General features: G+C 44.3%; 2 protein-coding genes across 2 annotated transcripts in view; both read left to right on the top strand.

Moving 5' to 3' along the window:
• LOC124052802 (ankyrin repeat and fibronectin type-III domain-containing protein 1) overlaps positions 1 to 7,331 on the top strand; it is a 46,523-nt gene extending 39,192 nt beyond the window's left edge. The window contains exons 14-20 of the mRNA XM_046377477.1: positions 917 to 1,083; positions 1,207 to 1,357; positions 2,259 to 2,427; positions 2,567 to 2,733; positions 2,874 to 3,081; positions 3,253 to 3,986; positions 4,075 to 7,331. Of these exons, the coding sequence (XP_046233433.1) occupies positions 917 to 1,083; positions 1,207 to 1,357; positions 2,259 to 2,427; positions 2,567 to 2,733; positions 2,874 to 3,081; positions 3,253 to 3,986; positions 4,075 to 4,383 (1,905 nt within the window). The 3' untranslated portion in view covers positions 4,384 to 7,331. The remainder of the gene's footprint in view (positions 1 to 916; positions 1,084 to 1,206; positions 1,358 to 2,258; positions 2,428 to 2,566; positions 2,734 to 2,873; positions 3,082 to 3,252; positions 3,987 to 4,074) is intronic.
• Positions 7,332 to 21,790: 14,459 nt separating this feature from the next.
• On the top strand, positions 21,791 to 25,419 carry nog2 (noggin 2). The gene has a single exon (XM_046378174.1). The coding sequence runs from the start codon at positions 24,115 to 24,117 to the stop codon at positions 24,748 to 24,750; it is 636 nt and encodes a 211-aa protein (XP_046234130.1). The 5' UTR covers positions 21,791 to 24,114; the 3' UTR covers positions 24,751 to 25,419.
• Positions 25,420 to 26,155: the final 736 nt, after the last annotated feature.

Genomic DNA, 26,155 nt, shown 5'->3' with positions numbered 1-26,155 from the left:
AGAGTGTAGTTTAAGGCACTTTGTCAACAACAGAATGCCTCCAAAAGCACTGGAAAACATTTATTTATTGGTATCGCTCTAATGTTTTTAAACTTCCATTCACAGAAAACCAGTAAACACGAGGCTGAAACAATGGAACTGTAAATTGAAATGTGCTTCCAATTATGAGTACTGCTTAGACAGACGCTCATTATTTAGAGAAAAAATAATCATCATGACTCTCCTCTTCCATTTGTCACCTTCTTTGTACAGACTCATATTGAATCAACTTGCTGTAAAATTAATTAAAAGGGCAGATGTCAAGTCAAATCTTGGATAAATGCCAACTTTACATGAATGTTAATCAGCTGCTCATTCAGGAGGTGGAAATTGAAAAGTTACATTTGAATTTCAGCATTGTGGGCATGATGATGATAATCTTGCTAATTGTTGTTGTTTTATGTTTTGTAACTAATGCTGTGTGGCTGTTTTATTCAGAAGGACCACAATCTAGAACCAGACCACAAGTTGATTTTGTCTATATAGCCTGACAAACGTGATACCATTGTTGCAAAACTGTTTTGTCTCCAGTGTAAGTTGATTTGGCCTTGTGGTTCCAAAACAATGGTGGAGACTCCCTTTGGCAAAACCACGTTTCACTCAAATATTTGTTTTGCGGCCAGTTATGAACAAATTGTATGATGAAATATATAAAAATGTGCTGATGGGCCATTTTGCAGTGCTTACTTACACATTAAACATGTTGGAACAACTTTAGACTGAAGTCTATTAAGAGCTAACAACAGTAAAACATTGAAACAAATGGTTTAAGTTAAACTAAGGATAGAGATACAGTTAGAGTCAGTGTCACCTCCCAATCAACCCCAGTCAGCACTACCGTCCTTTTACCGAGTCTCCATCCTCCTGCTGTTCCCAGGAGAAGCTGGCGTATCACAGACGGAGCAGGAAGGTCTTGTCTCCGGGCTTATACCTTGGCTACCTGAAGCTGTGTACATCTGTGGAGCAGATCAGAGCGCTGGTGCCCCAGAAACTCCCCAACGTCCTCTGTCACGCCAAAATTCGGGACAACTGTAATGTGTCCAGGTGGGGACCAAGTGCCAAGTAGTGTGGGTCAAGCTTTTGGAAGGGGCAAAGTGTCAGGAGTTTTGACCAGACACCTGAATATACTGGCAACAGACTGACAAACGTACCTGTGTGTTGTGTTAGAGAGGAGTGGCAATGGCTGCAGGCTCTCAGCTCTCTGGAGGAGTCTCAGGAAATGGACCACGAAGAACAGAGTGCTCCACATCGCCTCCTACAGGACCTGCGCAGCGCCATCAAGGACCTGATGGCCCACATTAATGTTCCTGGCAATCAGGTCAGAGTTAGCCCAGAGTCAGCCTGAAACTGTATCCATCTTATACATAGCATATGGTTGTAATGCAACCATGGTGTGTGACTTGTTGTTGACTGATGTGGCTGAACCAGTAGAAACCCCTCAAAAGATACCCATCCAAGTCCAGAGGCAGACAGTAGCAAAAAAATGGTTCCAGTGAATGATCAGCCAGCTCTGGTCAGACCACTAATTCTGCATGATTTCTGTGAAAGTACATGCTTTGAATTCCAGCACAATGGCAATCATTGTCCCTTTGGCTTTCACCACCCACTCTTCCAGCTCGCACTATAAAAACTTTACAGACTGCTATGATACTACTATGAAAAGTTACATGAATCTGAACATGAGTATGTAAGTAATATACATATAGATAGATAGATAGATAGATAGAATAGAAGATAGAATAGACTATCAACAGAATGTAGAACTGAAAGTCTAAGAGTCTTAAAAGGTTTAAAAAGAACAAATATGATCTCAGCACCAAGATACTAAATGCTATACAGTAAGCCCTAATCACAGTAAACCATTTGTTGTCCCACTCTTTACTTGCTTCCACCAGAGTTAGAGCATCTGTTTCTGCTTTCAAAAGGGTGAAAACTGACTTTATGTTGCAGTCTACCCTGTAACCATGACCTTCTGTGGTTTGAGTGCAACCAGGGATTCACCCTCTACTCCTGTCTATCAAATAAAAGTTTAAATGGCCTTAAAAATAACTACCATTTTTAAAGATAAATAGGAGCCTAATGGTCTTGATGATGGTATCCTTGCGCAAAAAGAACCCTGCACACATATTAAACTGAAAGAATAAGATTTGAGTGAAAATGTTGCCTGCATTCTGTCACTGTTTTAAGGTTAGATTTATATCACGTGTCTCTGTGTCCAGGCACAGGACTTCCGTATCTACAGCCAGGAAGTGTTGGAGTTTGGTGAGAAAGTGTCCTTCCTGCTCCTCCTGCCACCTTCAGATGAGGTGTGCACCGCTCCTGGTCAGAATAACCCATACTCCCCCCGCTCTGGCTTCCTCACCCTGCCCCTGCAGATCTTTGAACTGGGTCAGTATATCAGATTTTAAGCAGAAACGAGTTCACGTTCTGCTTCATGTAAAACCGATATTTGACACCAACTGCTGTTTCCAAATCCATTTTTCCAAGTGTTTTCACATCCATGTTTTCTTGTTGGATTCTCCCACAGTACACTTTAATGCTTACTGCCCCAGTTTCATCGGCCAGTACTGCAGAGTATCAGCCTTGCTGGAGCTGGAGTCCCTCATGTCCCAGCAGGCTCTGAGAGAGGCCTTCTCTGAGGCTGAGCTCCTTGCTGCTAAGAAGAAACACCAGCAGGTCCAGGAACACATGCAGGTGAGACCATTCAGTCAGCCTGCAAAGGAAAATGGAATATATATATTTATATTTACACACGCTGCTGCAGCATCTGGACTAGTATTTTTGGGAGAGATGGATTTAGATGAATTGTTGTCATCTTGATGATTCTACAACAGCAAATGGAGGAGGTTTGGCGTGATGCGAGGTGGATCATGGACGCCTTGCAGTACGCCCGCTACAAGCAGCCAACGGGAGGCATATCCATCAGCTGGATCATTGACTTCTCCAAGGAAGTGATGCCCGAGAAGCCTCCATCCACCTCCTCTCAGCCAGACTTCATGCCCTCCCCTATGCCTTCACCCGAACCCTGCCGCAAGCATTCAGGTCAGAATCAGTGCTCCTAACAGAAAAATGTCCAAAAATAAACATAGGATTTCATGTACAACTCAGAAAAAATGACATTAACAGAAAAGCTTCTGATGTTATTTCGATCAGACTGTCATTATTTTATTTTCCAGTGTGCACCATCAAAGTACTTTTGTTTGCTTTGTGCAGATTTTGCTGGACTATCAGATGAGGAGGGTTCCTCTGAGGTCTTCCTCACCACAGACAGTGACTATGACTCCAGCCGTGCCCAGAGTCCTCGTGAGCTGGACCTGTTGCCCCCCTCACCCCTCTTGTCCTCTGCACCACTGGAGCCCCGCAGCTTCCTTCGCAGTGATGGCAGCAGCTCAGGAGGAGGAAAGTGTCTTGGAGTGGGTGGACGCGGAGGGGGAACGCTAAGGGATTCCACACCAGACGTCCTCCAGGCCTCTGAGCTGCAGCACAGCAGGGAAGGGGAGCGGTGTGGCGGAGGCGGAGGAGTTAGGTGTGGTGGGGAAAGGAGAAGGGGGGCTCCAGAACCGTTTGACAGTGACTTCATCCTGCCCAGCAGGCAGATTGAGCTGTTGCACATCACAGAAAAGAGACAGGCTTTCTGTGTGAGAACCAGCAGCCTGGAGTTTCCTTCCAGCACCTCAGGCCACCACCAGCCTTACTGCTACCACAGCTTCTGCCCCTCGCCCTCCTCCTCACCGCAGCGAAGATGGCACAGGCCCTCGTCCGTGGACCGCTGTTGCTCAGCTGAGCACTGCCAATCACAGCTTCCACCAGCTCGTACGTTATCACAGGACAGCGGCACACAGAGACTCTCCTCGCCATCACCTGCTGCTGTCAGAAAGGGCTGTCATGCCACGCTCAGAGTGTATCCACAGTACCACACAGGCCTGCCAAAGGAAACCAGTGTTAAGGTATCGAAATGGTCTGACGTGTTGAGATGGTTCACCTTCAAACTGTTGCTGTGTTTTTGACATGATGTCTTCTCCTCCTGCATTTCAGCTTTGCGTAACTCCGGGAACATCAGCGCAGGAGATGGTCCAGCTGGTTGTGCAGGAGATGAACAGCGTGTCTCGGCGCATGGTCGGTAGCGGCGGAGGCGGCAGTGAACAGGAACAGTGTGTGTACTACAGTACTGAACAGTTAAAGCACTTTGGCCTGGTGCTGGTTGTAGACAACAGAGAAAAGTGGCTTCAGGATGATTTCTGTCCCCTGGAGCTCCAAAACCCCTGGCTGAGGGGCAAACTGTGCGTTCGCATTAAGGAGTATTCACCGCTAGCACTCAAACACAGCCGGGCCACCACAGTGTGAACCTTCCAGGAGAGAGAATGAGATTATTTTCAGAGTTCTTGCCTTGAGCAGATTCTCTTTCAGTCCGTGTGTGTTGAAACTAGAGCTGTTACATTTGTACAAACAGGATCCTAACAGGCTCCTAAACTACACTCTGGTGTCTCACTGTGGTGTTACTGTCCACCACTGCAGCTATAACATGTCATATTTTCTGCTGTGTTCTTGTTATCAGAAAAGCTTCGGTTCTCATGAAATGTGTTCTCCCGCACAAAAGTCCTTTTTCTATGAACATCAGAGACCCTCGTATGGACACCAAATGAACAATAGCAAAATAGAACAAAGAGAAAGTTTTCTCGTGCTGTCAGAAATCATTGAGGAAAAGATCGTGATGCAGAACAAGATTAATGGAGCATCACTTTGACTTCTGGCATGATTGAAGTCGGCACATCGTGCTGTGCGTGTTGCCAAAACGACATGGGCAGCATCATCTCCTCCCAAGCCACACGCGGACATGGCTTTTCCTATGAACTCTCTCATTGTGTCATTCCCAAAGAGCTGTCGGCTGCAGCCGCCCGGCCCCATGTTCCCAGGATGTGGGCTCTGGACCCGGCCCAGAGGGCAGGAAGGAAGCGAAAGTACAGAGGGGGGCTGGCGTCTCCGCTTGGGGACGCAATCGGCCCGAAGATTTGGCCCATCAGACTGTCACTCAACTGCTCTTGGCCACTGTACTGTCTGGTGGCTAAGCCGCCAAGAAAGGAAGAGAGATTTTTATAGAGGACGAGGGAGAGAGAGAGAGAGAGGAGGAGGACGAAGGTGGAGGCTGCATCTCTCAGAACCTGGCACTGGCTCTCTGGTGCTCTTTTCCTCTCTTTCGCAGCAACAAATCCTCTGTGGACTCAGTCGCAGTGTAGCTAACAAATACGATCATCTCATTTTGTGAAGTAACACAAAATTAAAACCAGCCAATCTGGATTTCCACATCAGAGAAAAAAAAACAAGCAATATCTGACAGTTTTTCTAATAGATGGAAAAGAGCATGTAAACCCTAGTTAACCAGTTCAGTGTTTTGTTGTGTTTGGTTCAGTAGTATTCCCAGATCCATCAGAAATTGGTGCCCATCAGTCTAGAACAGGGTCTCCCAAAGGGGTTCTAGTGTGGAATGGATGACTCAAGTTATTAAGAGGCCCAGTGTTTGTTAGCAAAGAAGAGGACTCTGTAGACTGTCTCCTAAACTGCTTTAAAATGAGTTACATATGAAAGTTATAAATAAAAGATGGCTAGAAATATATTTTAGAGACTGAACGAACCATGATTGATGGAGGTCAGTGAAGGCATCAGTCATTCAGTCGCCTTCCTAACTTGAGGGAGGAGTTAAACAAGACATGGGTAACACAGGAAGTCTTGTTAACCAAACCCCAATTATTGATCTTCCTTATGATTTCCGCTTAGTTCTGACAAATTGCGATTTGAAAAATGAAAGCATTTGAAACAGCCAACCTCCCTCCAAAATGTGACACCCACCAGTGCAAGCTTCAGCGCAGTATTATCAAAAGTAAATCAAAAGCTAGCCGAAAACACTGGTGATTAAAGCATGCTGTCATGGACAAGAGTGATTGTGCATTTTTTTCTATATCTATTGTAAATGAATCAGAATTTAAAAACCACATCAATGGATCCCTTCAGTCAACAAAGTATCAGTGGAGTTGTCAAAAATGTTTTCTCCCTGAAATATGTCAATTGTAGCTTTTTAAAAATAAAATTTATCAGTAACAACAATAACAATAATAATCATGATAATAATGATCTTTATTTATAAGACACTTTTCAAAGCAAGTTAGAAAGTGCTTTACACAGTTTAACCAGGATTAAAACATTGCAAGACTGCAAACAAAATAACATGCCCAACAACAATAATAAACAAGATAAAACCAGTAACAATAATAATAAAACAGCTGAGTCATGTTTGCAATAATACAGTATGTTAGCATTAAGTTTTGCTTGGGCCTCTTAACAACTTAGAGCATCCTTTTTAACAAATGTTTGGAAACCTGCGCTGTGTTTTGGTCCCTCTGTTCCCACCAGACAGGGTGTGAAACCTCCCAACGTTACATCTGAAACAGAACAGTCTGCTCATTGTTTACAGCAAACTCCACATCGCACACTCTCACAAACTTCAGGCTGTTGTGTTTTATTTATTTATTTTATTTTATTTTATTTTTTACATTTACTGTTTATCAGTATATGATAAACACTTTTTCCTGCTCTAAAACATCATCTCCAAATGTAGCATGGGAAAGGTCCATAAGAGGAGCGTTTAATGGGTGAAGTCAGTGGACCTGGCCTCAATAACTGTAGCATTTCAGGTTCACAGGTTGCTGTGGAACTTGTCACAGGTGGAGTTAACAAGTGATGTCTCTCCAAGTGTTTACACCATATAGTTTCCTTCCAATGATGTGCTCACGTGTAACTACTGTATAAAGATGTCTTAAGACAAACTGATGTTGTAATTGGTTTTACTAATGGCTTGAACTCTTGTGTTAGCGCTTAGATGTCTTCTTTATTCACCTTGTTAAAAGCTTTTTTTTTTGTTGTTGTTTTTTTTTATGAGGACCAACTGCAAAAAGTAATCACACAACCAGAAACCGACCCATGTACATATACAAACAAGACCAGGGAATGAATGTACTGTATCTGCCCTAAATGTGAAAGAAAGTGAATGTGGGGATGTCATCATGTCAGAGGTCAAACGTGAGTGAAGTAATAGACAGGACTCCATCTTAACATTGCGCTGAAGGGGAGGAGGGGGAGGGGCGTTAAATTCCCTTTCCAGTCAAAAAAAAAATAAAGCAAAGCCCCATGTTTACAAGGAGCTGTTGGCAGATCCATCAGGCGAAGTCATGAAGGAGACATCACGTCACTTTTTTAAAATCTATTTTTATTGAACAATAAATGAATATTACAAAATAAAAGCCTCGGTTGTTTATGTGGGTTTCTTCTCTTTTAACGGATCTCCGCACACGAGTGTAGGAAGTTTCTAACCCTCGTGTGTCCCACTGAGCAATAATAGCACAGTTTTATGTGATACTGACCTTTTTACACCTCCTCTTTGAGAGATAGACCACTTAATAGGACTTTACGCGTTAACTCAACTACAGTGACTCAGTCCAAGAGCTTAAAATTCCCCTAGTATGCATGATATATATATTTTGGCACACCTTATCAGCCATAAGGAGTATAGCAGGATTGTGTTTCAACTGTGTGCAGATCAGATTTTCTTTGGGGCTTATATTTTATGGATTGCAGTTTCATCCACATGTATGATACACTCCCAAAAGCCGGTCATTCATTTGACATGAATGAGAGCAAAGGACAAATAGAGTGCACTTGTTCCTGCAGCTACATTGCAATGACCTCATCAGTGTTTGCCACCCAGTTGATGAAAACTGAATGGTGGGCAGCTGCAGACAGGATCTCACAGTGTAAGTGGTGGGCATGGCCACATAAAGCCTGCGGCGTGCACTCACCAGAGATGAACAACGATGTTACTATTGCTTATGTTGAGCTAGTGTTTTTACCATCAATTTTGTAACGGGTCTGAAGAGTGTTTAGGCTCAGCATTAGGAAAATACTCAACATAGTGAGTAGCAAGCACCAGAAATGATTCCCTCCACCATTTTCAGGGTGACGTGCAATACATCAGCTTTACGTTCTTAATGCAGTACTGTAAAGATGATATGTGCATGTTTGTAGAACTGAAATATAGTTTGCCAAATTCAGTGCGGTTATCCTCATTAGATACTAGCAGTCTGAGGATTCCACTGCTATTAAAAGGGATTGGATTAACAATACAGGTGAGAGGGAGACTATAGCTCATGAAGAGAGTGCAGCACCAGAAACAACACACTGAAAGGAAAAGAGGGTCCCACTCTTCAACATGACTGACACAAAATGTTTACTAGTTGCACATTTGCTCAGGTCCTTTATCAGTTCGACTGTGTGCTTCTCTGAGAACTAAACTTCTCTATGGTAAGCAACCTAAGGCCTCCATCCAGACTGAGAGAAAACCTGATTTAGAAAGTGTGTTTCAACCAGTGCGATTGTGTTTTGGTGTGCTCAGAAGTGTGCTTTGTTCCACTTGTAACTAAACCCAGCAGTTGTGCCACGGTGTTCTGGGGTACACCTGTGCATCGCTGTGGTAAGGTGAGGCATTGGGCTTTGATTTTCCCGTCAACACTGTTCAACTTTAAAACTGTCGGCATACATGTACTTGTAGTGAGTACTGGTACAAAGAACTATTTTTAATATATGTTAATCAAGCTTTATGTTGCACTGCTCTGTTTCTATACTGTGTGTTAAAATGTCCAGTTGAATCATGATCCCAGGGTTGAATCCTGGCTGGTCAGGTTGCTTTTAGCAAGCTCATATCGCGGCGCTCACTTGCTAGCACCATGTGTTTTTTCAGCCCTTGAGCAAATAAAATGCTGCGTGCTTCCCTGTCAACAGATCCTACAAACACTAATGTGCGCATGCACTCGCAAACACACGCAAAAACACACATTGGTGCACATAAGCGGCACATGCACTCTGGAATGTTGATATTTAGATGTGTAAATGCACATGTATACCATGTCGAGGATTTACACTTTTGTGCTATATGAAGACAAATTCACACACACTTTCCCGAGCAGCTTATCACACACAAATCATGCTGTAATGCATTCTTTACAAGCCACTATGCCTTTAAGAGCAGCCCTTTACCGTTTACTGACAGTAACTTAAGAATTGTACTGGAATTCTGACACCTCCTAATTTTAAACCTTCTGACTCCAGGAGGACCCGAGCTAAATATAACCTCTGGTATATATCTGAATACCTATAAAGAAAACATTCCCAAAAACACCCTGAATAGTGGCTATTCATCCTCATAAAAGAGATTCAAAGTGTAGTGTGCTTAGCTCGGGCACACCAGCTTGTGACTCATCAAAATATTTGCAGCGACAGAGTGAAGTCGTGTGTCTGAGAGAATCATTTGATAGGTGATTTTATCAGCACCTCCCCTGGCAGAGAAGGAGGATTCAGAGGATGTTAAGCATCCGTACTGGAAGTGGAAGAGGCCAAACTGAGCTCGTGTTCCAGTTTGTGTGCAGCTAAACCGATCTGCCTGCAAAACAGCAACCGATGCCTCTTGAAAGCGAGCAGGCTTCCGGCTGTAATCTCCTCCATCTCAGAGTACCCCACCCCCACACTCTTCAACTTGACCCTTCCTGAGGTCGTTCGAGATTATGGGCCAAAAGGTTGGTCTACACCTTGGTTAGATACAAACTGTCATGTCCAGAAAACATTGTTATCAGTTTTGTCTTGTGTCTATGTTGTCTTGTGATTTCCTGTTTTATTTTGTCACTACTTCCTGTCTGTGTCTATTGTTGTCAGCTTTGCTTTTTCCTTTTGTCTGTTTTCCCTCCTTTGGGATTACCTGTCTCCGCCCTGATTGTTTCCACCTGTGCCCTTACCTTGTTTGTGTATATATAGTCCTCGTCTCCCTTTGTCCTGCGCCAGTTTGTCTTGTCTCAGGCAATCAGTGTAATCTCCATGCTGTTGTCAGGTCTTGTTATTCTGTTACTTTGTTCTAGTGATTTTCTGTTCATTTTCTTAGCTGAGCTTCAGTCTAATGAGTTTTTGTTTCTTAGTTCAGTGTAGATATTTTCCTCTGTGACGAGTGATTTTCAGTTGGTACTTTTGTGAATAAAAACTTTATTTAGAAACTTTGAGAAACGTGCATTTGGGTTCTGGTCCATAGTTCAGTCGTGACACAAACACATACAAAACCTTTAACCTCATCTTACATGAATCAGAACCCCAACATGCACAACTTTCTTGTATAGACAGATGCTTAAACTTGTCACACAGGATGAAGACGTGTGCCTTTCAGTCAAACAGGTTAAATATAGATAAAACACCTCTCACATATGCTTCAGAACAAATAGATGTTCACACAGTGTAGCTGTTAGTTAAGCTGTGAAAGCCCTCTGCTGATGCCGCAGTGGCATCCCTCTTTCTTCGTCAGTTCCATTTCTGCACCCACTGATCACCTGTTTCCCTCGCTTCCCTCTCATATAAACCACCGCCTGCTGCCCCACCCTGCCTACCACCAGCCGATTTCAGCCTGGCACTTACTGGCAGATCAGCAGCTGCATATATGCATATGTACGCTGGCATGTGTGTGTTTCTGTGTGTGTGTCTGTGTACACTGGGTGGGAAAAGTGAAGCCTGCCACTACTGCATCACTCATTTCTCTCTCTCATTCTCTCTCCCTCCTTCCCCAGGGCCCATAAACCTTTAAAGCACCTATAAAACACTTGGCGAGGCCTTTTTGAAGTTTTTATGAAGATCTGGCTTTATTGTTCCCAAGAGATGAGCCCCGCTCCGCTGGCGCCTCGGAGCTTTCTAGAAGTGCCAGTGAATTCAGGAGGGGTGGGGGCCTGGGTGGTAGCAGCGGAGGGAGTCCCAGAGAAAGAAGGGCTGGGAATGGGGGTGGGCACTGTGGAGCCTGTGTTTTTATGCCCCCATGTGCATATGTGTGTACTGTGTGGTGCATATTTGTGTGTACACGCATGCAAGTGTGTGTCATACAACCTGGAGACACAGTGTGGACACCAACAGTGACAATTTTATCTTTGGGTGGTGAGATTATGTCCTTGAGGTAGATCTTTGACACATTAAATCAAACACAAGCTGTGAAAGTTCTAATAAAGGCACATGTGCGTTTGAACAGAAGCTTGCATGTGTTGTGGCATGTGTGTGTCTGCGTATGTCTGCGTACATGCTCGTAGATGATGGGGGCCAGCAGGTTGTGTCCTTGTTGTTTGAAGTTGGGCTCTGTTGTTCTCATAGAGCTAAATGAATGGAGCCGGACCCCCCTCCATCTGTCTGATCCAGCGGCACCGGCCCTCCCTCCCAAATCCCGGCTCCGACGCCCGATGCACCGGCCCCCTCAAAGGAACAGTTGGCAAACGGACGGCCCATTAACTAGGCAAGGGCGACGAGCCCTCACCTCTAGGCAACACTTGTAAGAGTGGGGGGGGCAGGCATTAGAGTAATCACGAAATGTGTGTGAGGAGTGCATGTATATCTTCTATGTATCTGTCTGCAAAATGCAAAACCTGAGCACATATTTCTGTTTGAGTTGTGTGTGTGTGAGTGTGTGTGTGTGTGTGCATGTTTTACTTACCTTGTGGGGACAAAATTATGTTTGCAGAGTTGCATGTGAGTACTTGTGGGTACAAAGTGCAAATCCCCATAATGTAAATGATTAGATTTTAGGGTGAAGACTTGATTAAAGGTTGAGGTTAAGGTTAGGGAAAATGTTAGGATTAGGCAAGTAATGGTTATGGTTATGGTTTGAGTAAGTCTCCAGGAAATGAATGTCCCCATAGGGCATGAAAACATAAACTGTGTGTGTGTGTGTGTTGCGAGCGGCAGTTACAACTCAGTGGCCATGACATTAGCCATGTTGGTGGCTTTGACTGTGTCTTTGCCCTCCACAACCCTCACTGCCACTAAGGTGTGTATTCTCAGCTTCTAATTAACACACCAACAGGAAAACGTCTTATTTTCAGACATTTTGCCTTCATTTGTCAATCCGTTTTGATTACTTGCTTAAGTAGAAGTTAGTAAATGAGATCTGATTAAATCATTTGTTGATATATTGATTCAAGCTGTTTTTTGTAATTAAATACGTTTTAACTGTCACTGACCAAAATAGCTCCTGAGCAGACAGTCGATCACAATTAAATGGAGTGCCAGTTGCTGAGGTATGTGCACATTTATACTCAGCAAAGGAACATTTGATCATTAACCAATCACATACATAGAACCTGGCTTTCTTGTTAATGCGCAGCTTCTAATGGGAACCTACATGAGTTTGGCTACATAAAATGGAAACATCTTGATGTAAAACTTCTCATGTTGGAGGTCAAAGAAAAAACAGTTCATCCTACATCCTTGTGGAGTCTAACTGCAGCCCCCGATGGTCAACCATTTGTCATCGTCTGCACAGTTATGTACCACACCGGCTTGTTTGAAAGTGCTCCAGACTTCCCTCAACCGCCCTGTGTTTGAATGCTGGGGAAAACAACAGCTTGAATCTGCAGTGAAAGTTGGGTGGCTCATGCAGAGCAGCCAGAGGGTTGATCCAACACTGATGACAAAAAAAACAACTAAGAATCAGACAAAGATGAGAGAAGGAAAGGGCAGTAAAGGTCCAGTCGAGGGTATTCTGTACTCAGTTTCGGTATCATGAGTCTGGCAAACAACCTGAAAGCAATTTATTTTCCTTCCATAGACATTTAGGATCAAATCCATGTTAGTCACTGACATAAAAGGGTCTTAAAAAGAAGGGAAAGAAAAAAGAGAAAAGCACCGGCTCAGTTTAATGTGTGTGTGCATGTGAGTTTGGACTTGGAGGATTCCAGTACCTCGGAATAAAAGGAGTGAGAATCCAGAAAACATGAGGAAATAAAAGAAAGGATAAATAGTGTTTCAGCCAAATGCTGTGTGACCAATGGCCTTGTACCCTGCACACACACACACACACACACACATTCACTCAAACATCCATATTAACCCCAGCTCCAGCCCCCTTTGTGCAAAGGATGATGTCATGCCTTCTGAAAACATGTGGGGGGGGCGGCGTCGGGGGGTTTAGGGGGGGATTCCTTCGGTCCTTTCAAGTTTGCAGGGGGAGCCTTGGGCCACTGCAGGGTAGACAGTACGAGGGCAGGAGGCTCAACACTGCCCCCCCCCACCACCACCACACCCCAGCAAGCAGTCACATTAGGCACGCTCCGGCCACACCATCAAAGGCCCGGCTCGCAGCACACACAGCCACACACTTGCATCTGCACACACAAAAGTATGCATGCACACACAGACCATGCATTTACACACCTACAGATACTTCAAGTCAAACGAGCATGTTCACACTCAGATGAAACAAATGCATGCCTAAAAATAACGTCACACATGCACACAAAGGACATAGACACACACACACACTCACATACCAACAGATCAAACACGCACACACTTCAATCATGCCCACCCCCCCGGCTGTGTTATTGTTTTGAAAATATGATTGCGGTGACGGATGGGGTGGGGAGAGGAGAGGGCTCTGGCAGGGGCGAGTGGCAGGGCCCCTCTATTGTCCCCGACCAGTGTGAGTCTGTGTCCATAGCTATAGAAACTGGGGCCACACTGGGAAGGCATGCTTTCATCTCCACCACAGGCTCACCGCTGGCAATAAGGGGTCAAATAAATCCCCCTGGATGCCGTGAGGAGGGGGGGTTTGCAGGCTTACATGTGGACACACACACACACACACACACACAGAATGTTTACCTGAGTTATCTGTGTTCACAGCTAGATAAATAAAGAGATCTATCTATCTAATCAGTATATTAAAGCTGCACTTTAGTATGTGTACTGGTAGACTCATGTTTGTCTGTGTGTCTGAGTCTGGTTATGAAAGCTACTCAGTTCCTTCCAAACTTCCTTAAGTGCTCATTTTTCTATTGCTTCATCAACTTTTTTCCTTCAACGTTGTTCAATATTTCAGCATAACTGACAACACTAATTCCCTTTCCGGTTTCTGCATTAAACGACCACGCGTTTGTTATAAGAAATCCAACGAAATTCAAACCGAGACAAATGCGCAGTTTTATTCAAGCATTTTATTTGGTCATCTGTATCTAGGACCTGCAGGAGAAAGTCAGAGCGTGAGGAAGGAAGACTTTAAAATATTACCTCATTCGTGAACATGTTTGTCTAAGTAACGTCAGATAAATTTTCATCTTACATCTCAAACATAAATATTTTAACGACATTTAAACTGTTTCAAATGTTTCTTCTGATGTCTCCCTGGTTAGTGCTGCCAAGAAACATTTGTGCTTTACAGATGTACTGCATACCTACTTTAATTTACTATTTTTATTTGGTCATTTGTTTATCAGGGACCACATCATACATTAATTAACATTAATATGGTATAAAGGCACATTTTTATCTGCTGTCACTACATACGTTGATAAGTTGAAAACAAAGATCAGACAGAACAACCTAAAGACTGAAAAATTCCATGCAAACAATGAATCTGGCGGTACTGAAAGGAAATTATTGAGATATAACACATTTTTTATTCCCCTTCCATAAAACTAAAATCACTGCCCATGAAACTACATCTCTATCTTCGTACTGAGTCTAATGCTGAACATCAAATATTTGATGACCTAAGAAACAGACTCAACCAGACATCAGCCATCTCTCTCCATCTAATTTTTGTACGATGACTGACAAGAATCACCCCAGAGGCTTTCAGGGTTTGGGTAAGCGTGCCTTGAGCATGCAGCACATGTAGCACGGGATCACAACGTTTATCATCAGGATTCACGATGTCTTGATACATTCCAGACTGGTTGATTGCACACACACTTAAACACTTACACCATATAAACAAACAAGCATGCAAAACTGTACCGACGCACTCTTTGACATATAAACTTTGAGGGCTGTTAGCAATAGACTCGCATATAGGAATAAATGAGCGCTCACTCAAACACATAGACAACAGTGCTGTGCAGAATTTGGATTTGACTGGACTTCCTCAGGGGATCTTCATGACTTACAATGAACCTGCCACCATCCTCCCCCGTTCTTCTTCTCTGGTCTTAGCTCATGCACGTCCATCTCGGCTTCATCTTCAAGGCCCTGAGCCCGTTCCTGCTGAGGACCAAACCCAGCCCAGCATGAAGATGTAAGAGGTGGACAGTTGGATCAACTGACCAAATATTAGACAATCAGACAAGTACATAGCGTCTGGAGCCCGTTTGATCCCTGGTTTGTCTGACACAAAATGCTCACATTGTGATATAATGGATCAGTCAAAGCTCATGCTGAGACAGGTTTACAAAACAATGACGGTAACAGATAATCTATATAGCCTGTTGCATCAGTATCTTTTAAACATAAAGAATCATCAGTACACACACACACTTCACTGTGATCAACATAATACCCACACAGTGAGCAGCCAGCTGTTCCTCTAGCACCTGTGTGTGAGCAGTGCTGTGGGGTGGGGTGCCTGGTGGAGCCAAGGCCAGTCAGAGTCTCCAGGTCTGAGGAGAGGAGAGGAGAGGAGAGGAGAGAAGGAAGGTCAGCACCACCGCATGCCACAGACAGACTGACGATACTTCTACTGGGCTCCACGCCGGGGACCTGGCTGTAATTACACCACACACACACACACACACACACACATTCATGTATACACACACACTGTTACCAGACAGACTAAGAAAGGTGCCCGGCTCCTGCATTCTGTCTCTCTCTCTCTCTTTCTGTCTGTCTGTCTGTCTCATTATAGTTTTATGTCCACCGTGGCATCCCCTATCACATACCTGAACAGCCTCACAAGTATAGAAGTACAATTACAAGCAATTAGAGAGAGCTAACCTAGAATAAAGACCTGTGATACATTAATGGCACCTTATGCAAATTGTAGTTTTGCCATTTGAAAATAAATCCCTGTGCTGCTGAACTGATTCAACCACTGATATTGAATGATAAGGCCCGACTTGTGGTTCCAGCTGATTGTGAAAGCATAAGCTGTGGTTGAGATCAGTGCTCCGTGCAGGACTGTCAAGGAGTCCTTTACCAAACTTCTTTGCCAGACTTATTGCATGAGAGCAATGTCATCTTGATGAAAGGGTTTTCTGCCACAAAATTGGATGCACCCAATTTTCTTTGACATCATAGAAACCTATAACTTTAAGATATTGCTTAATTGAAACAAAGAGGGCGTGTGTGGCCAAACCATGACCAACTGCCGTCCACATACTTTTGGCCATATAATGTATTTCAATAGTCAGATTCACAGTGCCCTCACACAAACATGGATTTCCCAATTTTCTTTGTGAAAGGACAACTTGTAGTCTGAGCTCTCAACTCGCCAAATCCAAGGTTAAATAAGGTCAACAAGGTTATTGGCACAAACCACAATTGTGATCTTGTTTGACTGTCAGACTAACACCAGCACAGATCTCTGGTATCAATAGCTCCTTGTTGATCTACTTGGCCATGTAGTTTGCTGTCGCTCTCTCTCTCTCTCTCTCTCTCTCTCCCTTCATGGGCCCTCTGACTTGTGAAAGTTATTGGTGTGTAAATGCATTTAACAGCCTCTGTCTGCTGCTCTGCGTATGGAGAGTGCTATCTGCTGTCTACTTCCTGCTTCATAGTTACCTGTGCCAGTAGCTCAAGGTTTTCCAGTTTAACTTTTGGCCAAACTGTTGCCGTAACCAACTAGTTGAATTATAATCAAGCTATTTGAATAAAAGGTTGACTTGTGAAAGAAGATGGGGATTCTTGAAGAATGTCTTGTTGGATATACTTCTGTAGAACCCTGTCAGTACCATTTTAATTGTGCTTCTATTACTGTTACTGCTCCTCTCTTATAAATTAAGAAGAGACTGTTATTCACAATGACAGGTGGGCGGGAAAGGGTGTTCCCAATTCCCACTGAGTTCCCAGTTAAAAAAACCACCTCAATCCTTGATTGAGACATAAGCAGTTTGAGGTTGAAGTCTAAGGGGGCTTTATGCTTTTATTTTTCTGCTGCTCTTCACCACAGCACCGCTTCAGTTTCTCATGACTTTGTCACTTCATTACTCTCCTTCAGTTTTCATTATGTATCCCACTCCCCCATTCAAGCCCAGTTCCATTTTCCTGTGGTGACAGAAAAAGGCAGACGCTCCTGTTTACTCATGGCTCCAGGGGCTTGTGGCTCCCGATTAGCAAACCAGCGTGAGTCAACATCTGGTACATCCCTTGGATAAACTATCTCTCTGAGCGTACACTCAACCTGTTGTCAAACCCCAATCCTTTTCCGTCCGGTTCCCAAGCAGGCAGGCACCCCCTGGGCGGCAGTGTGCGCTCACACATTGGCGAGACATTTCCCAAGGCCTTCCCAGTCCTCCTGGCATCTCAGCAGGCTGTCACCTTCTTACCCTCCTGCGTGTTCTGCAAACATACCAGAAGGCCAAAGGGCAGCAGGGGCCAGCGCTGCGCGTTTGTCGACATGCTTGATTGGGGTTAGGGGTGGCGGGACTCGTTCAGGTCGCAACATTGATGCGCTCCATCATGCCTGTGCAACCTGCAGTGATTATATGACTGCATTCCATCCAGGACACAGGAGCTTTTTAATGCGGTTTAACAGGCTGCCAGGTTTAAACAGGGCTACCTCAATCTGAATGCTGTAACAGACCAATGAACACGCCATCGTAGAATTTCCCTCCCTTTGTTTTTCTTACGCAGTGCCAGTCTATGAAAGTATCTTGGCTCTAGACTCAACAGAACACACATGCTGAGGAGAGTGTCAGGCAAGGGAACATCTGTTGTGGTCAGTGGCTGTGGGCAAACTGTTTCATTTCGACAAGATGGCCTGTGGCAACACAATGGCTTAGTGGTTGGGACAAAGGCTGAATTGCCAGCATTTGCGGTCAGGGTTTACCTAAGTTGGCCAGAGCTTCTGAAAGACATGTGGTCACATTTTACATCAAATCACTCCCAGTTAGCAATATAAAAAAGGATAATGACATTGTCTTGACACAACTATGCTTCAAAAGTTGATCTTTTAAAGTGGAACTGCGGATTCTGAAACAACGTGTTCATTCCAACTTAAGTTTTGTCTTAGTCTTTATTCCATTAAAGTTACTTTTCCATTTGTCATCTTGTGTAAACCAAGAGCCCAGGAAACTATTTAATAACAACAAGCATGCACAGCGTGATCAATACTGCATACCCACAATGATTTCACTGATGAGAAAGTAGATTAGAAAGACAGACGGAATCATGAGGAGCTATGAGTCGTGAAAACACATGAATTAAGTATCCAAATAAACTGCGATGTTCTATCACAACTCTCATATCTCTGTCATGGCATCCATTCAAACACAGCTTGATGTCTTCAGCATGCCAAGTCTGTCCAGAGGAATGCGGAGTGCTGGTCAGCATGGCTGTCTGAAGACGTTTGTGTGTTTGTGTTCCAGTGTGTAAAGCGCAGGCCTTTAGGTCTTAACACTGCTGGCATCCTTTTTCTGTTCCCCTTTCTTTCTCTATCCCTCACTCTCTCTGTCTTGCTTTCTCTGTCTCTCTTCCTCCCTTGGCTGTTGTGCCACCGTGGAGAAGGCAACAGTGACCCTATTGTGAACGGTGGGAATTGGGCAGCAGGCCAATGATGTCATCCTGCCATAGGGAAGACCAGGAGGAACGCCCTCCTGGCGTTCGGAATGCGCTATTTTTTCCTGTTGTTTTCCGGAAGGCGGTGATCAATTTAATTCCATCCTCATCACTCCCTGCTTTAGGGTGCAAGGCGAAGAGGGAGGGAGGGAGGGAGGGAGGAGGAGGAGGAGGAGATGCAGAGAAAAGAAAAAGGATGGGGTACTCTCTTACCCTTCCAAAATGGGATGCAACAAATAAAACAAAAGAAGAGGAGAAAAGATGAGGAACACAGAATGTTCCAAGCTTTTCTTTTATTTTAACTTTGACAGATCTGAATAAGAGTAATCACTCTGGAATGCCGTGAGGTCACACCAACCTTCCTAATTAAGAGCTGTTGGGCAGTATTACAGTAGAATAGTGATTCATGAAAAAAAGAGGGGGAATGGCTTACGGAAACTAACAATACCTAACTCCAAGTAACCCCATTGGCCCAAAATACTGACTCTAAGTAGATACACGTACATTTGTCAAATGTACCATTTCATTATAGCTGATAAACAGGCGATATTGTGCATCCGTACTTCTCCATCAGTAGAATATTTTAAGAATCTGTTGACTCATGGTCTTTGCATATACTCTACTATACAACGTCTTCAGTATGGACAAATTCCAGTCTTAACCGCCTGTAATGAGTGAATGAACGTGTACAAAATCTAAAGCAAAACATTTATATTCCAAGTGAGTGTGTGCGCCACAGCGATGTTTTTCTGGCTTCGCTTGAGTTCATCAGTCCCTGCGTTCAAAGTGGGCCCCGCCATCACATCACAAAGCCACTGAGCCGTCTACGATATGATCACCATTAATCACAGCCTGTGATCAAGGATCGAGCAGTATTTTCTCCATCACGACTGGAATGCTGTAGTAGAAACACAGGATGCAGGGCCGTGCCCAGATTGACTTCAGATTGCACATCAATGCAGTGTAGGATTCTTTTTTTTAGAGGGAAAAGCTATATGCTAAGTGCTGTATTCTTTTCTTCTCCTTGTCATCAGCTGAAAGGGGAAACATATCACTTTGATGCTGTTTACTGGGCATTTTGCAAAAATAACTTTATGATGAATTTTAAGGGAGAGAAAAAAAAATGTAGAGGGGGCTTCAAAAGTAGCGTTAACAGGAGACAGATTTTTGACATTCTTCCCAAGCCATCTGCTTTGGGTTAAAGCTCGGAGACAGAGTCAAATATGGAGGAGAGAGAAGAGGGGAGTAAGACTGGAGAAGATGGCGAGGGCAGCAGGGAATGCAATATTGACAGGCAATGGTTAAAAGCTATTTATTCGCACTGTGAGCCTCTCTGTTTTGAATTGTTCTGAGATGGACTGTATGCATATTCAAGACAAGAGATATGTATCCATCCAATCCAAAGATACAATAAGTTGATCATGTTTAATACAGCTATTACAAAAAATTAGATATCATACTGGATTTTACTGCCAAAATGAATGCGCTACAGTTCCATTGCCGGACGTGTGGTTCTTGGTAATGTTTAGTTAAAAATACCGTTTCTGCTGTTTTGACAAATTCAAAAAACTCACAAAGGCTCAGATTGGTTCTGAAATCTGTCAGCCTGCCAAAGATCCAACAGAGAGTGTTCTGCTGGAGACGTCACAACACAAAACTAATTAGGAGGCATGCTCCAGGCATATCTGTTGATTTGAAGGGAGGGGGGCTTGGGGATTTAAGAGCTGCACTATCTCTGGCACTCAAGACTATTTCCAAATGGCCAGAGCACCTTGCCAAATCCCCTGACTTTGCTTATCTTCTGGCATTACCTTATTTAATGCAGCAAGAAAGAGATATGTAATACAAAAACAATGTCGATTCTGTTGGTCCAGATCTGCTTGATGATGTTTTTCATGAGTCTCTCCTGTTTACTCCCCTCTATCCTCTCCAAGCTGTCCGTCTCCATCCACCCCCCTGTGCCATTCTACCAGTCCCCAGTGGGCACAGTCAGCCAGTCTGGCCAGGCCTGCCCCTTGCTGTGCCCCTGCACTGGATAAGCCCTTGCATGGACCTTGGGTAGAGGCCTTTGTCTAGAGCCATGGGGGTGTTAGTGTGTGTATGTGTTTGTGTATGTGTGTATAGCATTCACAGCTGAAGGGGAGAAGGGGGTCCTATCTGTGCCTAAGGGCTGCCCCCCAACGCACCCTCACCGTGCGCCCTATTGAGAACTAAGGGAGCGTGAACAATCACTGCAAAACCAAAGAGCTAAGTCCCCTTGTTATACAAGCCCAATTTTCAGCACCGGCCCCACCTCTCCCCTCCATGGTGTGTCCCACCCCCCATCCCAGCGTCCCAGCCCCACTCGTCAGAGGTTGACGGGCTTCGTTAAAGCGAGCCGGGGTCCTTTTATGGCATTATTTAATTAGTCTTTCCACAGCAAACTGCCATCCGGCACCACTGCTGCCGCTGCCCCGCCCCCCACCCTCTTCTTGCTGAAATCACCACCACCTTCATCATCACCACCTCCTCTGCCTTCACCCCCACTAACTCAACATCATCACCACCTCCACGCCTTCCCTCCGTGGTCAATGGTCCCCTCCTCTCTCCTCTCCTTGTCTTTTTCTCCAGTAATTAGCCAGGAGATGGGGGTGGACTCATTGCTAGGTTCCTCATCGGTGTTAGTCCTTGAGACAAGGAGGAAGGGAAGTGTCATTCCCTGCATGTGGTTTTTTCTCTCAGTCCACCATCCCAAGACCTGTGGAGGAGGACAATGGAAATGGCCAGTTCTACAGTAGCCAGCTTAGCCTTACTGTCCCCGCTGCCCACTGAGCTCTGTCTCCACTGGGACCCCAGTCATTAACCAGATTATGACTTTGTCTGTACACATGCTGGACAAGTCAGTGGGAATTTACTCATAGGATGCAAAAGGCTGCAACTCTTTCAGTGTGGTTGTTTGGTAATCATGCTAGACATTAAAATTAGAGCATTTCTTGAGGCAAAAACCCTCCAGCAGGACAGTTTTTATATCATACTCATAGTGGGGATGATTCAGGTTAATAACTTCAGTTGAGTGTAATAAATCCAGTGCTGGTGAGCAATATCACTTGAACTGAACTATGAGTGCACATTCCTTCCCGATGCATACAAATATAAGTAGTCAAACAGAGAGAGACTGGGAGTATCTGGGGAGCCCCTGGCTGCTGATCCACACCGTGCTGGATCGACGCCCTCTAGTGACCACTACAAAAGACAAGCACAATGACAAGTCGAACTATCCAATAATCCTTGCCAGCCGATCCAAAGATAGGCAGGATAAATACAACAACCAAAAGCCAGGAAAAAAATCAACTGGGTAAACGTATCTAAACTGAGTTTTAAAGCCCTTTATGTTTGTTTCTGATGAGTCATGATGAAAACGAGAATAAAACAATTTTGTTCTGTGTGATTTTAAAGTTAAAATTAAGTTTATTGCTGTGTGATCAGACTGGAGGTCAACTTCGTCACTGCTTCTCTTGCATTAAAAATGGACTTTATTTAGATACCGGCTCAGTATGGGTTAACTGTGGGATATTATGGCTAATGTTTAAATTAAGTTAATTAAAAATCGACATGATAGCCAATAAAACTTGCCTGAGCCGTTTTTAGGGGCTTATGGGAGAAACTAAAAGTCCAGCACGGCTCAATAACTGCTTAGCATGGGAAAGGTACCGCTTAGTTATCCATAGCCATTTATAGCCTTTAATTACGGGCCTATTTCGTGACCCCTGAGTTCAGCCGTCTAATTCCTGACCCAAATGCTGACGAACAAAGGTGGAATGTGATGCCCCTTTTCCGTAGACAAACTCCTAAACGTTTCCCATCAATTTCATGGGAAAGTTCAAGCACGAGGAAACTCTAAAACGCTTCAGCTGAGTCTTAATAGCGTATTGAACCTATTAGTGCATCAGGGACACTCTGCTGATGAAAAGCGCAAGAGAAAACCGTTGCAGAGATTTCAGAAATTCTGTGATATGCATAACACTGTTCACGTTGGGCAGTATTACATTATAAAGCTGGAGGTGGTACTTTAGGACCCAGCTGATCGTTGTAATTGTGGCTGATATTTTCCACGTTGTGAGGGGAGGGGGCGGCCCGGAGGGGGGCTGTCAATCACAGTGAAAGTGGCCGGGGTGGGCAGGCCCCTATGACACTTTGTACCGTCGGAGGGGGATATTTAACTTGGGACTGAGCACCACTCGCTACAGACACACTCACACACAGTGTGCCTAAGCAAAGAAACGCTCCAGCGCCAAGTGTCTCAGACTCCTGAAGTAGGAGCGGCTCAGTAGGAGCTTCTGTACCAGTTATCAAAGGAGCGGAGACGCTCCCTCGGGAATTGAATCGGCCGGGCAAAAAAGCTCCAGATTATGGACTTTCTCGTCATTCAGCAACAGTGGGACCTGGAGCTTTTCTGAAAGGATTCAGCAATGCCACAGTGAAAGGAACTCTGAACTAACAACGTTAACTGTCTCTCAGCAGTTTGCATTTGATATGCACTGACACTGCAATTTGTTATAACGCCGCTTTTCAGCGTTGCTTTTTGTTACATGCGCAACGAAGAGTTTTGCGGGAATGTTACAGCCTGAGACTTTTATGTAAAGAACTGCTGTGCGATTTGGAACATCCTCTGGAAAGATAAATGGCTGTTATTTCATAAATTGAGACTGCATCCTACTGTGGCTCATTTTCCTCTAAGTTTTTGGACATTTTCAGTGAGGTGCATATATCGACGGCTGGAATACCACAAAGGACTGACTGCACAGACCATTTCCTTAGTCCATGGATTGTGCGCCCTGGGACCTTGTCAAACCTGAGAGCGTCAAGCGACGTTAAGAGAAGCCACGTTTATAAAAGCCGTGCGTAAAAATAACATTGGCCAAGGCAGCCCTCATTGCCGGGCGCGTGACATTTAAAACTTGGTGAAGTACCCTTTTGTGCGCCCTTCTCTCTCGGGACGCTCCGGATCTATTCTGTCCCTTTAGAAAACACTTCATTCCATGCAGCTCTCGCCTCCGCCGCTGTCATCCAGTGTAGACAGTTCGTCGTGGCTTCGAGTCCCCGGGGTAACCATGACAACCGAAAGAAACCCAAAGTGAATCCAAGGGAGCGGGGTGAGGCCGGAGAGAGCGTGAATAGCGTTTTCCCCATTTTGTTTTGTGCTTTTTTTGTTTAGACTAAACACTTTTCTGCAAAGCAGGGGCACCGCTCCGCGCTGCAGGGTTGCATCAGCGGGCAAATTGCAAAGTTGAAGGAGCCCTAAAAAGCAAACACTGCGCTCCATGTCATTCAAACCCGACGTGGTCTATTAAAAGTATCGCCTTGCTGGTGACTGAACTTCTACTATTTATGAAGCCCCGGGCTAGTCTTTGCAGAGAATACAGTAACCGGGAACAGAATTGAATACTATTTACGCAAGAAGAGCCCGTGCGTAAAACAAGAGGAATTATGGGCCTCTCCCAAACGCTGCTGTTTTACGTGCTGGTGTGCGTTCACCTTGGAGTTTCCCAGCATTACCTTCGCCTCCGTCCATCGCCCAGTGACCACCTCCCCGTGCCCGACCTCAAAGAAGACCCCGACCCGGAGTACGACCCTCGGGAGCAGGACTTGGCCGAGAGGACTCTGAGGAAAAAGCTCGGCAGTAACTTTGACCCCAACTTCATGTCCATCAGCTCGCCCATGCTGGTGAACCTCTCCGCATCAGACAACCAGGTAAAGCTGCAGGGGCCCATGCCTAACGAGATTAAAAAGCTGGACCTCACAGAGACCCCCTATGGAAAGCGGGTAAAAGTGGGCAAGAAAGCCCGCAGGAAATTTCTGCAGTGGCTGTGGACCTATACGCACTGCCCAGTGGTGTACACCTGGAAGGATTTGGGCGTGAGGTTCTGGCCACGTTACATCAAGGAGGGAAACTGTTTCTCTGAGCGCTCTTGCTCCTTTCCTGAGGGGATGTCTTGCAAACCCGTCAAGTCAATCAACAAGATTTTCCTCCGGTGGTATTGTCAGGGGTTTCTAAGACAGAAATACTGTACGTGGATACAGGTGCAATACCCAATCATCTCAGAGTGCAAGTGTTCGTGCTGATTTTAAGGAAGTAGTGGCGGTCGAGGGGGGAGTGGACTGGAAATACGGTTTCTATTGCACTGTTAACTCTCTACAGAGGTGGGCACCATAGCAAATCTATTTTTTTATATAGCATTTTAAGTGAAATACCAACGTTGTACATATTTAAGAAAAATGCAGCTATTTTTTCTAATTGAACCAGGACCATATTTTATTCTCCACCCTGAAACGTGTTTTTGGGGGAACACGAGCACTTCACAAGGAAGAGCTTTTCTTTTTTTTTTCTTTTTTTTTTTTTTTGATATTTTTATGAGACATTGAAGATGGAATGCATATGCTACACTTCTCCAAGAGGTGAACTTTTTTTTCAACTGAACATTGATGCTGACTGTTATTTCACTGCAATGCTGCCTAGAGTTTTTGTATAATATTAATATCAATAATAATTAAATTGTTTAAAAAAAAAGTTGAGGTTAAAGATATATATAAAGGCGTGAACTCAGCTTTTTTGGAATACATAGTATTGTAGAAATAAACAAATCTGTACGTTTTATTTATTATTTTAACGATTGTGAGTATAGAGCATAAGGAAAGAGAATAGCAGAGTATACCAGAATAAATATGGGAGATGTCTACTTGAATATTTCTAAAAATTAAAAAAAAAAGAAATAAAATAAATAAAAAGTAAAACATATCAGTGTACATGTTATGTTTACACGTTTTAGCAATAAAGTCTATCTTTTCAACGTGTTTTAGTGTCAAGCCATGTTGCTTACAACGAGTGTCCATATCCAGGGGGGCGTGTACACTGTAAAAAATATCCTCTGAACATTGTGTCTCATTCAGTCTTGAATTATTTCCTTGCAAGAAAAGCCTGAGATTGTTTCCCTTCCACTTGAGTTTAATCTGAGGGTTTTCTGTAAACAATGCTGATTCGGAAAATAATCTTTGCATAAGTTTTCTTGAATTGGGAGCAAATGAAACGGGAGCCACGTTTTATGAAGATGTTGTTTGAAACTCTGCTAGACTGATCTTTTTTCTTTTTGCAGCGTAGACGCTCGGGCTCCGGAGTGGAGCGGAGTTATTAACTGCAAAGTAAGTCCAAGCCTCAGTGATTCTGTGTGGACTGCCTGACGCTCCACGCCGTCAGAGTGATTTTAGAAAGGGTTGATTTACTACGCTGTGTAATGCGCAACACATACCTCAAGCGCCTCCGCAGAACTGGCATTCATTTGTCTCAGCCAGAGAGAGAGAGAGAGGAGAGAGGAGAGGCCACGCACATTCATCTGCTCTGTCTACGTACGTGCTCGTTTCAGGACTGCGAGGTGTTAACATAATGGATAAAATATGATTCAGACATTTCAAACAGTGTCAGATGATGAAATGGCGAGCGTATACGCGCAAGCCAGGGGCGTCTGGGGTCTGT

This window comes from Scatophagus argus, chromosome 21 (genome assembly GCF_020382885.2).
Source record: "Scatophagus argus isolate fScaArg1 chromosome 21, fScaArg1.pri, whole genome shotgun sequence".
NCBI lineage: Eukaryota > Metazoa > Chordata > Actinopteri > Scatophagidae > Scatophagus > Scatophagus argus.
The sequence above is the reverse complement of the archived record's forward strand: the minus strand, read 5'-3'. Positions and strand labels throughout refer to the sequence as shown.